Below are 15,123 nucleotides of genomic sequence, written 5' to 3'. Positions count from 1 at the left end.
CAATTTAAATATATTTTTAAATATTAAGTCTAATAACTAATAATACAAGTTATAAACTTATAGATAGTACAAAAAATATTACAAAGATTGTTAATAAGTAAATTACTTTTTAAGAAAAATGCGTAGCCATTATTTGTTGTCTTTCTAATGGCATATTAGAAATTATCATATTAATTTGTTCTTGAGGTAATTTTTGACAAAATGCTTTACTTGAAGTTAGTATTTTATCAAGAATATGGCCTTGTAAAATCTCTGACTCTAACGCTTGAGTAATAGAATCTACAACTAATGCTGCTTGAGACAATACTGCTGGATGGTTCCTAAGAATATAAATTATATATATATATTTTAACGAAAATACCTTTCAATAAGTTCTACAAGAAATGCATATGCATATGGAGCATCTTCTTCATCATGAGTAACAGGAAGTGTTTTAATCCATAAGTCAATAACTTTATCTATTTCAGATATTTTAGAAGAATTGAATCGTAAAATTTTCGCAATTGCACAACAAACATTCTCGGTGGCATAAATGTTATCTTCATCACGAGAATCAGGCCTTTCAAAACAACGAAACAAGTGTGGTAAAGAAGCAGAGCATACCATCGAAAATGGCTCTCCACCATACTGCCCGGCAACTCCTATACCATATGCAGCGGCCTGCCTTACACCAGGCGCTAAATAATCATTAACAATTTGAAAAAAAAAAAAAAGATTTAATCATACAATCATCTGCTATGCCATTAGATAAGGGTTTTAAGAAATGATCTTTATATTTCCATGCTTCTGGTCCGGTAAATTCAATTAAATCATCCATTATACAAATTGCCCATTGCCTAGCATTAGAATCATGCTGATTATTTGCAAATTGATCAAAGTATGGTAACAGGCGTTCCCAATGAGGAAGAAATAATAACCTGTGTCTTTTAAATATTGTATGAAAAGTTTTACTCATTTCACTAAGAAGATCATCATCCAATGCTATAGCAGTAACAACATCTTCATCTTCTAAATTAGCTTCTTCAGCTTGATGATCCTCATATCTCTTTTGAACTCTTTTAATATAATCTTGAAGCTGAGATTCAGATGAAGTTATAAATTTATCCATTTTTTCTGGACTTAAACAATTATCGCCAACAACATCAATAGACTCATACAAACATTGATACAACTCAGCTAAAACATCAATTGCAGATTCAATATTAATCAAACTAAAAATTTCTTCCAATAATCTATCCCACATTGAAACTAATTTAGGATTATTTCCACCATAAGCTTCTTTTACACATGATAGTAGTTGGGGAACTGCTTTTGTTGATGCAGAACGAACTCCATCATGAAAGTAAAATCGCAAACCGGGTATTACTACATCTATAAATACCTCATCTACGTAAGGCTCAAATGCTGCTTTTAATTCTGAAGCATAACACAATAACATCTCTATGGCGACACATTTTTCTTCCAAAACACTAGTTTTTATTCCAATTTGTTGACCTTGTACATATATAAATTCCCATCCATCTTCTTGAAGGTACTTCTCACGATCATCATCATCTACATAAATATAAGAAAAAAATTAATTATAATCATATTTTACCATCTAAAACAGTGAAATCCGGCTTTAATTTAGCGGAATGAAGAAGAGATGGCATAATTGCTCCTAAATAAGGAATAAAATCTTTACCCATGACTTTACATATTCTACCCCATGCAGCAATAAGATAACTTCCTTGAGGATCATCAGGCTCAGTTACAGTACCTAATAAAATTAAAATAAAAATATAAAGTTTATAAAATATACTTTGAATTAAACCCAAAGTTTGAATTACCTCATTAGAATTCTCTGAAAATTTTTCCTTTCCAACAGCCATAGCTAATTCTAATTAAAATATTTCAAAATAAAATCAGTATTTATACCAATCAAAGTAACACATTCTATAGCCTTTCCTCTTAATAGTCTATATTCTTGTTGCTTAGCCTGATTAAGTATATTGATTAATAGTGGCATAATTGAATCGTAATACTAAATATAAATTAAGAAAACCTAATTATATATGAAATAAATACTTTATTAAATTTAGTCTCAACTGCATCTGCAACTGTAGCGATGGTAGTAATAGCTTGTTCTTGAACATAGCATTTTTGACTTTTAAGTAGACAAAAAAGTCTATTAAGTATATCATCTAAATAAGGTTCTAAAATTTTATTATTTGCTTCTTCACAAAAGTTTACTAAAGCAGCTGCTGCATGTGCTTGAACTCTAAAATGTTATATAAAGAATTATTCATTTTTTTATTTACCTTGGCTCAGGCGCTTCCAAAACAGGAATCAGTGCTCCTAATACTTGTCTATGGAATTTTTTTTGCATAGTTCTAGCAAAATCTGTACTCATTTGCCCAACAGCATTGCAAGCAGCCCAGCGCACTCTAGGGTGTATATCTTTAAGCAAGGGCAAAACCATATCTAAAATTCGTTCAAGTTCTATTTTCATTAATTTTTCACAGCCTTCTGCTATTGCAGATATAGCCATTAAAGACGCATGCCTTTGTCGCCAATCTTGGGAACTTATAAGAGAAGGCAACCATTGAAAAATAACCGGAAGGAGAACTTTCCCTCCTAAATATATATTAATTTAATTATAAAGCAAAATCTCTAAAAACCTAATTTCCGTGCCAATCTATCCATTGCTTGCTCACCAACTACATGATTCATTTCACTTCCTGAAAAATCAAGCTAATAATTAATAATAAATAAAATAAATAAAGAAAATATACATCATCTGTTTCAAGCCATTCGTTTAGATCATCACCTTCTTCCACTCCTACTTCAGTCATAAAAGATAAGCATTCATATACAACACTTTTTGCATAATTTTCATCTTTAGTACACATTATAGGTGCACCTTCACTAAATGTTACCAAAAATTCTAAACTCGATTGTCTAGAAGAATTATCAAGATTTTTGTTTTTTAAACATTCTATGAAAAATTGAACAACAGTAGGGAAATATGGCTTGAACATTTTTGGATAAACTTCCGCTAAATCAATCAATGATGTTAAAGAAGAAGTAAGAGAATCGCTGTCAAAAGAGTCAAGAAACGGAGGAAGAATATTTAACATTAATGGGAGTAATGACGAAAGTCCTTGAGAATTGAAATCCGAGTATGCAAGTAAAGAAGATAATGCTTTTAAAGAGGATAATCGAACCTAAAATATTTAAAAAAATAAAAAAACCATTTTACTTTACTTTAATATTTTCATCCTGAAGACCAAACTGGAAAATTTCTTTCAATACCTCCACATGCTCTTTCTCAACAATTTTAGGAATAGAAGAAAATACACGAAATGCTGATTCTCTCTGCCCCGGATTAATCGATTTACTACATTGAAAAAGCATATAAAAAAGTTCTGGCCATTGAACTTTTGAACATTAAATTAAAAAAAACATCATAAATGTGAATCAATCTACCATTTTCCTCATAAAGCGTATGTGCTATTTCAGCAATCGTGTCTCCAATTTTGTGCCGAACATTTTCCTCATTTTCCTTTGTAAAACTTTCAAGTAATAGAGATTGGATTCTTTTAACACCATCTTGACTCAACATACTCCATACTGTTATTTCTTTTGTATCATTTGCTCTTGAAACTAATTTGAAAGAAATTCTCCGAAGAAGAATCACTGCAAAACTACGTAACTGCTCCTGTTTAGTCTAGTGATCATATATATATAATAAACTACTTACTGAACTATCCTGAGCTGTATTTGCTTGTTCTGCCAACCCAACTAAAAGCATTTCTGGTTCATGTGCAATCCACTGTTCATGAAGAGATGCTTCAGCTTTTGTACGAACTTCGTTATCTGTATGTTTTAAAGATGACAATAAAGAAGTAAGTGCTAGTGCTGCTTCCTGCTGTATAAAAGGCATTTCTTTATCAATTTTGGAAGTATTTTGTTTAAATCTTGATAGACATGTTTTTTTGAAGCTCGAGATTTTCAACTCGGAGAAAAAAGAGGTCTTGGAAAGGATAAAAAATGGAAAATAAAAATAATAAATTAATCAATAAAAGATAACTCTGTTTCTTCAAGAAAACAAGAGAGTATCTTTCTTTCTCGTATTTTTTTTTTTTGAAAAAGAAAATATATATAAGATACGTACCGATGTATTTCTAGTTAATGATGATAAAAAAAACATGAATATACTGAAAAGCTATTTCCGGATATACCTATAGACAACTGCAATGGTAGCGACACATAGAACAAGAGATATAGAAAGAAAGTAGCCGGTTGATCGATGTGATTTATGTTGTGAATTCTTTTGGTCATGATTTTGAATAGCTGAGGGCAAATCAGCAGGTGTTTGAATGACAACAGGGTCATTTAAATGATGAATGATAAGATTTACTTTATCTTCTGCATTTTTATGAGCCAATTCAACAGCATGAAGCATATCATCATCCGTTGTCATTGATACAGCATCACCATCATCATCGATAAAACTTATGGCTAAATTATCACTTCCTCCTAGTTTATCAAGCTCAGATCTTAAACGTTCAATAATTGCAAGCCTAAGTGACGCATATCCAACTTGAGGGACAAGTTGTATCCTATGAGTCTTTCCGTATGGAGATTTAAATTTAAAAACAAATGGAATTTGACTTAATAGTGGAGAATTTTTACCGGAAAAAACATGTTTTTCAACTGGAGATATCCATTCATTTTTTTGAGGCAATTTTGCTCCTAAAAGGTCAGGTGAAAGAGACTGTAAATCTTGTTGATTATTAGATAAAGGCGTAAATGATAATGATTGGTAATTCTGAGATGTAGAAAGTTGATTTTCAGACAAAACAGATTCTGTATCCCCATCTCCTAAAGTATTCCAAAACTTATTCCAAATAGGCCCTTCTCCATCAGATGAACTAATACTTTTTATCTAAGCCAATCAATTATTTTTTTAATCTATTAAAATTAAACAAACTTGCTCCAAAATAAGATACGTTAACTTCATAACGTCAACCATTCCAATGACCTGTGATTCTTGATCTAATACAGGAAGATTAAGATAATGTCCTTCTATAAAAACGTTAACACTTATCATTTTAAAAGCTATTATAATAAAAACTGATAAAAATGTTAAACTTACCATCCATTTTTTTAAGAGCTTCTTGTACACTCATATCCATTGGAGCACAATCTGGATGAGGAGTCATAACACGAACCACAGAACAGTTTGCAGGATCAAGTCCAGGAGCAATAACACGTAAAACAATATCTTTAGATGTAAAAATCCCAGAAATATTCATTTGATCCATAACCAAAACTGCTGTTGTATGATTTTCCCTCATTAGAAAAGCTGCATCTCTAACGTTAGTTCGTATATTTACTGTAATAGGAGTAGATCCATCTAATGCACTTGCTAAATTTGGACCTGACATTTTCTGTCTTAGTGTCTCAACATATTGAATAATTTGTTCTGGTTGCTGTATTTGACCCCATTCTGTTTGAACTCCTTCCAAAGCATCATATAATTGTCGAGAACTTGTATACGCACGCTCCACCTTCATATATTAGCAAGATTAATTTAAATAAAGAATACTAGCTTTTTTCATAGCTTCATGAAAACATTTTGTTATATCTAAAATCCCAGAAACATTACCATCTTCATCACAAACAGGCAAGTGTCTAAATCCTTTATGTACCATAAGATCAAGTGCATCTGTTGCTGATGTATCATTTCGAGCACATAAAGGATTTTCTGTCATTATATCCTCAATAAGAAGATTTCTTGGATCCATATCCATCCCAACAACACGAAATGCAAGATCTTTTGCCGTAAAAATACCAATTAAATGTTGATCATCATCCACTACCAAAACACAATCTTCTCTTTTTGCCGCCATCAATTGAGATGCTTCTGAAACAGTAATACCAGATTGAACGGTAAGAGGAGGTGAAGGGCTTAGTGATAGTACTGTTTTAGAATCTGCTTTACGTGAAGGATGCATACGAGCAGCAGTAGGTCTTTTTTTACTCAATTCATTCTCTATTTTTCGCCGAATTGCCTTGAAATAGTAAAAAAACATCTTTTAACAAACAGAAATACAAAACATACGTCGTCTTTTTTCGATTGGCGCTTTCTTATTTCTAATATTGATGGATTTACATCATAGCCTGTTTCATAACTTAAATCCTTTTGATATGCATCTCTTGCTCCTAAAAAAGCTGTTAGTTAAAGTTCATTTAAAAATATATATATCTACTGTGCATATTTCTTTTTAATAGATCAAAACTGATTCAATCTAATTAAATATTTGTTGGTTTTTTTAATGTTTAATCTTAACGAAAGATAATAATTTAAAAAAAATCAAAAAAATAGTTTAATAAAAAAAAATCAATTAGAAAAAGGTACTAATTGCTTTTTACCATTTACTTTATCTACTAGAAAAATATTAAATAATAAATAAAAAAAATCATTTAGTATTATCAGCAATTTTATGTATATATTTCTTACATAAAATACTTAAATATCATTACATATGTAACTACCTAATCATTACCATATATGTAAAATGTAAAATATTTAAAAATAGATCAAACAGTATGACTTTAGTCTTTATGCTGTAATAAAAAATGCAATTCCAATAAAAATTGTACAAATTCCTAGAAGCAATTCCCATTTAAAGTATATATTTTTTCCTGAACTTTCATCTTTATCTTTCCCATCTGTATCTGGGACATGAGTTGTTACATAAGGTGGACCTGAAATGCTTCCAGAGCCATCTTCTCCTGCAATTCGCAATAATGAAGAACATGATTTACTAGAACGTGGAGTCGTAACAAATGCAGATCCTTTAAAAAAGCATGCACTATCTCTATTATGCTTTCGATGATATAAACCAAGAATAACATTAAGTTGATCTCTAGGAAGACAAACAGAATATGCACCATAAATCCCTGTTTGACCATTCTTTGATATAGCTCTACAATCAATTTCGCTACAAATGTATGAAAAAATATCAGCCATCTCATTATCTGAAATATCACTCACTGAAACACATGAAGAAGCACTAGACGCACATGCACAAAGTTCCGAATTAGGTACTGGAGGAAGGTTAGTTGAAACAGACCAATGTTGATTATTAACTGGGCATTCTGGAGGCTGTTCAGTAGGAGTATATTTTGAACTCGTAAGGAGTTTAGGATTCACTAAAGACAACTGATTTTTAAGATGATGATAATCTTCACGTGGAGAAACAGAATCGTCATTATGAATAATGACAAGTCCATAGCTATTAACATTATGATACCATTCATAAACAATTCCCCCAGAAAATACAGATGTCATTTTATCAGAATAAAGATAACGAATTTGTTTAAAAGTACGTGTGCCCAGTTTTCCATTTACAATGTTACATCCAAATTCAGATAAAATCAAAGGAATGTTATAACCTAAAAAGTCTTGAACCCTATCTTTATATCCAGAAGTTTCAAAAGTAGTAGGCTCACACCATTCATAACTAATATAAAATAAGTTTATATAGATTCAAAGAAATATATATTACATATTAATTCCGAAAAAATCAGCTGCAATGCTATCATCTCCACATGCAAAGTAATTAGCCGATGGAATACGCGTATGTTGATGATCATTAGCTGCATATCCTACAAGTATTTTTCTGTAATGTTTATGTCTAATATATGCTTTAGTATCTCTAATTGCAGCTTTAACAAATGCTGCTGCATGTGTATTTCCAGTATCAAGAACTACTTCATTTCCAGCAAAAAATCCAATTAAATTAGGATAATGATGCATACTATCAATAACTTGACTATATCTCAAAAAAAGACTAACATCCCATGATGGACTTGTACTAATAATAGAATTTCTTGGTTCAGAAAGGTCCAAAATAACGTAAATCCCATTTTTAGCAAAAAGATTCATGCAATACGAATGATCTAAAAATGGATCTATTGTATATACCCGAACAGTATTAATCCCTAATTCTAGGAAAAGCTTTAAATCCCGAGTACATGCTCTTGAATTTGCCAAAGGATCTACATAATGCCCATCATATCCATGAGGTAATGGTTGCTGGTAAGCAACCCCTTTAACGAAAAACTGTGTACCATTTGAAAAAAATAAATATCTACCATATCTATGAATTGTTTCTACATGTCCATGCACATATCTTATTGTATGAAATAAGGTATATAAAATGAATGACACTCGTCCAAAATACATGTTATATAAACTTTAATTAGATCTTTGAAAGAAATATATACAAAAAATTAATAAAATTGCCTCAATGATCTTTAAGGATGTATTCCAAGCTTCAATTTAGGCAGATATTAAATTAAACTCTATTAACTAATATTAGTCTTCAATATTACAGATTAATGATGCTGAAAGTTACTATTATAGTATAAAAATCTACTATATAAATAATATTCTTAAATATGAATGCGTATTTCCGTGATTATTAGTGATAGAAATATTGGTATTAGATTAGATCGAAAAATAAAAATGTTAATAATATAATCTTAAATATGCAAATTAAAGCATATATAACATATTATTTTCTTATTTACTCTTTATAATAGTAATTAAGCACTCCTGAGTACAATTACTACCAAAAGTTATATAAAAAGCTGAATACATACAATTCAAATTTATCTAATATGCAGATCTGTTTTACAAATGTACAAAAAATTAAAAATGCATATAAAACATATATTTAACGCATATAGTTCACTCATAATTCATTTTTTTCAAACATTTTATTAATAAAGCATATATATTTTGTAATACATAAAATATTTATTCATAGGTTGTTTCAAACATTAGGGACACCCGTGTGTCCCAAAAGATAGCAACATGTTCGTACCATTGTTTTAATAATCGTAATATAGCATCGACGTAACAAAAACAAAAAGATGGAGCAAAAACATAATTAAAAAGAGGATATTAAAGAATATTTTATCTATTTGAATTGAAATAATTAAAAACAAGTCTTTTAAAAGTTTTTTTTTTAAATTTTGGTTTTTTTCTTATTTATTGGATGAAAAAACACATTAGACAAGATACCATCAAACATGTCACAACGACAGCATTATTACGATGATTCTTATCCAAGTCAAACAGATCCATATTATGCTGACAATGGCTATAATAATGCAGATTTTCACGGGTCTTCATATGCACCCGAAGGGTATGATCATCAGGGAGCTTATCATCCTATGGAATACGGACAAGAGTATTATGATGAAGGATATGATAATGGGCAGGTACCATATGATGCACGTGCTTTTGATATGTATTCACCATCGGATGATGCATATTATCGTCAAGAAAATGCCTATTATGATTATCCTGCAGATGCATATGCAACGGATGTGTATGGTACGTTTTTTTATAAAATTCAGAAGTAATTTGTTATTTACTATTTTTTGAATTATTAGATCCATATGGAATGCCAATTGCTGATCAACACCCTCTTCAATATTTTCAAGATCATGGGAATTATATGTATAATCGTAAAGGGAAGCATAGAGGATCATCTGAAGGTTCAGAAGCATTTTCCGACTTTACAATGCGTTCTGATATGGCTCGTGCGGCGGAATTTGATGCATATGGGCGGTTTGATGAGCAGTATAGATCGTATGCACCTAGTACAGAATCTCTTAATCAAATGGCATCTCGACGTGGATATTATCCTGATTCTTCACAAATTTCATATACTGGAAACAGATCTTCTGGAGCAAGCACTCCTGTTTATGGCATGGAATATAATCAAGCTGCTATGATGACATCAGCAAGGTCTCGTGAACCTTATCCAGCATGGACAGCAGAAAACCAAATACCTATCTCAAAAGAAGAAATTGAGGATATTTTTATTGATCTTACTAACAAATTTGGGTTCCAGAGGGATTCTATGCGGAATATGTATGATCATATGATGGTGCTTTTAGATTCTCGTGCTAGTCGAATGACACCTAATCAGGCTCTTCTTTCTCTCCATGCAGATTATATTGGTGGGGACAATGCAAATTATAGGAATTGGTATTTTGCTGCACAACTTGATTTAGATGATGCTGTTGGATTTTCTAATATGGATTTTGAGAAAAATAAGAAAACAAACCATTCTCAAAAATTTTCAAAATCTCAAAAAAATACAACGGCTAAAGATATCCTACAAGCTCTTGAAAGTGATAATCCTTTAGAATCTGCAATATATCGTTGGAAGACTAAATGTAGTCAAATGAGTCAATATGATCGAGCTAGAGAATTGGCACTTTATTTACTTTGCTGGGGTGAAGCAAATCAAGTTCGATTTACTCCAGAGTGCCTTTGTTTCATTTTTAAATGTGCTAATGATTATCTCAATTCTCCACAATGCCAGGCAATGGTTGAGCCGGTTCCTGAAGGATCATATCTTAATGATATTATTACACCTCTTTATATATATATGCGTGATCAAGGATATGAAATCATCAATGGGAAGTATGTTCGTCGTGAGCGTGATCATAATAAGATTATTGGTTATGATGATATTAATCAATTATTTTGGTATTCAGAAGGTATTGAACGTATCGTTCTTTCTGATAAAACTCGTATAATTGATTTGCCTCCTGAGCAACGGTATCTTAGACTTAAAGATGTAGTATGGAAAAAGGTATTCTTTAAGACATATCGTGAAACTCGAAGCTGGTTTCATCTATTTACCAATTTCAATAGAATTTGGATTATTCATATTACTGTGTATTGGTTCTATACTGCTGCAAATTCACCAACTGTTTATACACATAATTATCAACAATCGCTTGATAACCAGCCGCCTTTTGCTTATCGTATGAGTGCGGTTAGTTTTGGTGGGGGTGTTGCTTCACTACTAATGATCATTGCTACTTTGGCTGAATGGGCATATGTTCCTCGAAAATGGGCAGGTGCTCAGCATTTAACAAGGCGTCTTTTATTTCTTATTTTGTTTCTAATCATTAATGTTGCACCTGGTGTATATGTAATAAAATTCGCTCCATGGAAACCGAAGGTCAGTGTTGTTACGACACTTATAAGTATTATACACTTTTTGATTGCAATGTTTACATTTCTTTTTTTTGCAATCATGCCTTTAGGAGGCCTGTTTGGGAATTATTTATACAAAAAAACACGTCGTTATGTTGCAAGTCAAACTTTTACAGCTAATTTTGCTAAATTAAAAGGAAATGATTTATGGCTCAGTTATGGCCTTTGGATAGCAGTATTTGCGTGTAAGTTTGCAGAATCATACTTTTTTCTGTCTCTTTCTCTGCGAGATCCTATTAGATATCTTAATACTATGACAATAGGACATTGTGGCATTCGATATCTTGGTTCTATTCTTTGCCCATATCAGGCAAAAATTACTCTTGGAATAATGTATATCACTGATCTGGTATTATTCTTTTTGGATACATATTTATGGTATATTATTTGGAATACTATTTGTTCTGTTGCTAGATCGTTTTATCTGGGAGTTTCTATATGGACGCCTTGGAGAAACATATTTTCGAGGATGCCAAAGAGAATTTACTCTAAAATTTTGGCAACAAATGATATGGAAATAAAGTATAAACCCAAAGTCCTTATTTCACAGGTTTGGAATGCCATTGTTATATCAATGTATCGAGAACATCTTCTTGCTATTGATCATGTCCAAAAATTACTATATCACCAGGTATTATTGTGAAATAACAATTAACATTCTTTTTTTAATATATTATAGGTTCCTTCTGAACAGGAAGGAAAAAGAACATTAAGAGCACCAACTTTTTTCATATCACAAGAAGATCATTCTTTCAAAACCGAATTTTTTCCTTCACATAGCGAGGCAGAACGTCGTATTTCCTTTTTTGCTCAATCACTTTCTACACCAATTCCAGAACCTCTTCCAGTTGATAATATGCCTACGTTTACTGTTCTTGTTCCCCATTATGGTGAAAAGATTTTATATTCTTTGCGAGAAATTATACGTGAAGATGATCAACTTTCGAGAGTAACACTACTAGAATATCTTAAACAATTGCATCCTGTAGAATGGGATTGCTTTGTCAAGGATACCAAAATATTGGCAGAGGAAACTTCTCTTTATAATGGAGGATCATCTTTTGATAAAGATGAAAAAGACACAGTAAAAAGCAAAATTGACGATTTACCTTTTTATTGTGTTGGATTCAAATCAGCAGCACCAGAATATACCTTAAGGACACGTATTTGGGCATCATTGCGTTCTCAAACTTTATACAGAACTGTTTCTGGATTTATGAACTATTCACGAGCTATTAAGCTTCTTTATCGTGTTGAAAATCCTGATGTTGTTCAAATGTTTGGTGGAAATACAGATAAGTTAGAACATGAGTTAGAAAGAATGGCCCGTCGGAAATTCAAATTTGTTATATCAATGCAACGATTTTTTAAATTCAATAAAGAGGAGCAAGAGAATACGGAATTTCTTCTTCGGGCCTATCCAGATCTTCAAATTGCATATTTGGATGAAGAGCCGCCTTCACATGAAGGAGATGAACCAAAAATATATTCATCTTTAATAGATGGATATTCGGAGATTATGGAAGATGGTAGACGACGACCAAAGTTTAGAATTCAATTATCTGGTAATCCTATTCTTGGTGACGGTAAAAGTGATAATCAAAATCATGCAATCATATTTTACCGTGGAGAATATATTCAACTTATCGATGCTAATCAAGATAATTATTTGGAAGAATGTTTGAAAATTCGTTCAGTTTTAGCAGAATTTGAAGAAATGTCCCCACTAGAAGAATTTCCATATAATCCAAATGAAAACTCTAAAGTTAACAATCCAGTAGCTATTTTAGGTGCTCGAGAGTATATTTTTTCTGAAAATATAGGTGTTTTAGGTGATGTGGCAGCTGGTAAAGAACAAACTTTTGGAACATTATTTGCCCGTACTTTGGCTCAAATTGGCGGAAAACTTCATTATGGTCACCCTGATTTTTTAAATGGACCTTTTATGACTACTAGAGGAGGCGTTTCAAAAGCTCAGAAAGGCTTGCATCTTAATGAAGACATATATGCAGGCATGACTGCACTACTTAGAGGCGGACGTATTAAGCATTGTGAATACTATCAGTGTGGAAAAGGTCGCGATCTTGGATTTGGATCTATTTTAAATTTTACTACAAAAGTTGGTACAGGAATGGGAGAGCAAATGCTTTCCAGAGAATACTATTATCTTGGAACACAACTTCCATTAGATAGGTTTTTATCTTTTTATTATGCTCATCCTGGGTTTCATATTAATAATCTTTTTATTATTCTTTCAGTACAATTACTTATGATTGTCATGATAAATTTGGGATCAATGTATAATATTTTACTTATATGTAAACCTAGACGTGGGCAACCTATAACGGATCCTTTTCTTCCAGTGGGATGTTATTCTCTGGCACCTGTGCTTGATTGGATAAAACGTAGTATTATTTCTATATTTATTGTTTTTTTTATTGCATTTATACCTCTAGTTGTTCAAGAGTTAACTGAAAGAGGTGTATGGAGGGCCTCTACACGACTTGCTAAACATTTTGGTTCATTATCGCCTTTATTTGAAGTGTTTGTTTCTCAAATTTATGCTAATTCTTTACTCCAAAATCTTGCATTTGGAGGTGCTCGATATATTGGTACTGGTCGTGGATTTGCAACTACTAGAATCCCATTTTCAATACTTTTTTCAAGGTTTGCTGGTGCATCTATATATTTGGGTTCACGCACTCTTATTATGCTCTTGTTTGCAACAGTTACTATGTGGATACCTCATTTAGTATACTTCTGGGTTTCAGTGTTAGCACTTTGTATATGCCCATTTATTTTTAATCCACACCAGTTTTCATGGACTGATTTCTTTGTGGATTATAGAGAATTTATTCGCTGGTTATCTCGTGGTAATTCCAGATCTCATGCAAATTCATGGATAGGTTATTGTCGTTTATCCAGAACTAGAATAACAGGATTCAAACGAAAAGCTCTTGGACAGCCATCAGAGAAACTTTCAGGTGATATTCCTAGGGCAGGATTTAACAATGTTTTTTTTAGTGAAGTTATCGGGCCATTGATCTTAGTAATTTTGTCACTTGTTCCATTTTGTTTCATGAATTCACGGCCTGGATTTGAACCATTTGGTAAATCAAATCCAGCTCGAAACGGTTCAAATCCTTTAATTCGTATTGCGATTGTTTCATTTGCTCCGATTTGTGTTAATGCATTGGTGGCCTTTGTGTTTTTCGGTATGGCATGTTGTATGGGTCCAATTTTAACTATATGTTGTAAAAAATTTGGAGCAGTTTTAGCAACTATTTCTCATGCAATAGCTGTAATAGTCTTAGTAGCGTTTTTTGAAGTTTTATGGTTTTTAGAGGGATGGTCTTTTTCCAAAACTATTTTAGGATTAGTTACTATGATTTCTCTTCAACGGGCTTTCTTAAAAATGTTAACAATAATGATTCTTACTCGTGAATTTAAACATGATGGGTCTAATTTAGCATGGTGGTATGTGTATTTTTCAAAAAACTTTAAGTTTGACAATTCTAGGACGGGACGATGGTATAGTAATAACTTAGGCGTTCATGCTATGTCTCAACCTGCTCGAGAATTTGTCTGCAAAGTTATAGAATTATCTCTATTTGCTGCAGATTTTTGCCTTGGACATTTGTTATTGTTTATCCTCACTCCCATATTGGCTATACCTTATATTGATCGCTGGCATTCTATGCTTTTATTTTGGCTTCGACCTTCTCGACAAATTCGACCACCTATATTTTCATTAAAGCAGAACAAACTTCGAAAAAGAATTGTTCGTCGATATGCAACCTTATTCTTTGGTCTTTTTCTACTTTTTCTTATGATTATCCTTGTTCCTGCTGTAGGACATTCTAAATTTCCAAAATCTCTTAACAATATACCTGCTCTTAAAAATTTAGGACTTATTCAGCCTTCTAATGATCCAAGAGGCGCAACCGGTAGGACTACTAGACCGGCAAATTCTAATGGAACATATAAGATGTTTACATAGTAATGATCATTAAAAAGATATCAAAATTTTATGATTAATTCTG

The 15,123-nt window shown here is 31.9% G+C and overlaps 4 protein-coding genes across 4 annotated transcripts; 1 reads left to right on the top strand and 3 right to left on the bottom strand.

The window, feature by feature from the left end:
* Positions 1 to 109: 109 nt before the first annotated feature.
* Positions 110 to 3,925, bottom strand: T551_02312 (uncharacterized protein; the record flags this gene model as incomplete). Its single annotated transcript, XM_018374575.1, has 13 exons — positions 110 to 320; positions 362 to 677; positions 727 to 1,554; positions 1,598 to 1,759; positions 1,802 to 1,873; positions 1,918 to 2,023; positions 2,068 to 2,260; positions 2,301 to 2,616; positions 2,661 to 2,733; positions 2,775 to 3,206; positions 3,247 to 3,419; positions 3,469 to 3,694; positions 3,743 to 3,925. The coding sequence occupies 13 exons, from the start codon at positions 3,923 to 3,925 to the stop codon at positions 110 to 112; spliced, it is 3,291 nt and encodes a 1,096-aa protein (XP_018229147.1).
* A 282-nt stretch (positions 3,926 to 4,207) lies between these two features.
* On the bottom strand, positions 4,208 to 6,264 carry T551_02311 (uncharacterized protein; the record flags this gene model as incomplete). The annotated part of the gene is made up of 6 exons (XM_018374574.1): positions 4,208 to 4,930; positions 4,976 to 5,070; positions 5,141 to 5,555; positions 5,598 to 6,059; positions 6,110 to 6,210; positions 6,258 to 6,264. The coding sequence occupies 6 exons, from the start codon at positions 6,262 to 6,264 to the stop codon at positions 4,208 to 4,210; spliced, it is 1,803 nt and encodes a 600-aa protein (XP_018229146.1).
* A 346-nt stretch (positions 6,265 to 6,610) lies between these two features.
* On the bottom strand, positions 6,611 to 8,239 carry T551_02310 (uncharacterized protein; the record flags this gene model as incomplete). Its single annotated transcript, XM_018374573.1, has 2 exons — positions 6,611 to 7,514; positions 7,560 to 8,239. The coding sequence occupies 2 exons, from the start codon at positions 8,237 to 8,239 to the stop codon at positions 6,611 to 6,613; spliced, it is 1,584 nt and encodes a 527-aa protein (XP_018229145.1).
* Positions 8,240 to 9,090: 851 nt separating this feature from the next.
* On the top strand, positions 9,091 to 15,080 carry T551_02309 (uncharacterized protein; the record flags this gene model as incomplete). The annotated part of the gene is made up of 4 exons (XM_018374572.1): positions 9,091 to 9,397; positions 9,457 to 11,711; positions 11,760 to 14,557; positions 14,600 to 15,080. The coding sequence occupies 4 exons, from the start codon at positions 9,091 to 9,093 to the stop codon at positions 15,078 to 15,080; spliced, it is 5,841 nt and encodes a 1,946-aa protein (XP_018229144.1).
* Positions 15,081 to 15,123: the final 43 nt, after the last annotated feature.

This window comes from Pneumocystis jirovecii, assembly GCF_001477535.1.
Source record: "Pneumocystis jirovecii RU7 chromosome Unknown supercont1.10, whole genome shotgun sequence".
NCBI classification, from domain to species: domain Eukaryota; kingdom Fungi; phylum Ascomycota; class Pneumocystomycetes; order Pneumocystales; family Pneumocystaceae; genus Pneumocystis; species Pneumocystis jirovecii.
This window is presented reverse-complemented; position numbering and strand designations above follow the sequence as displayed.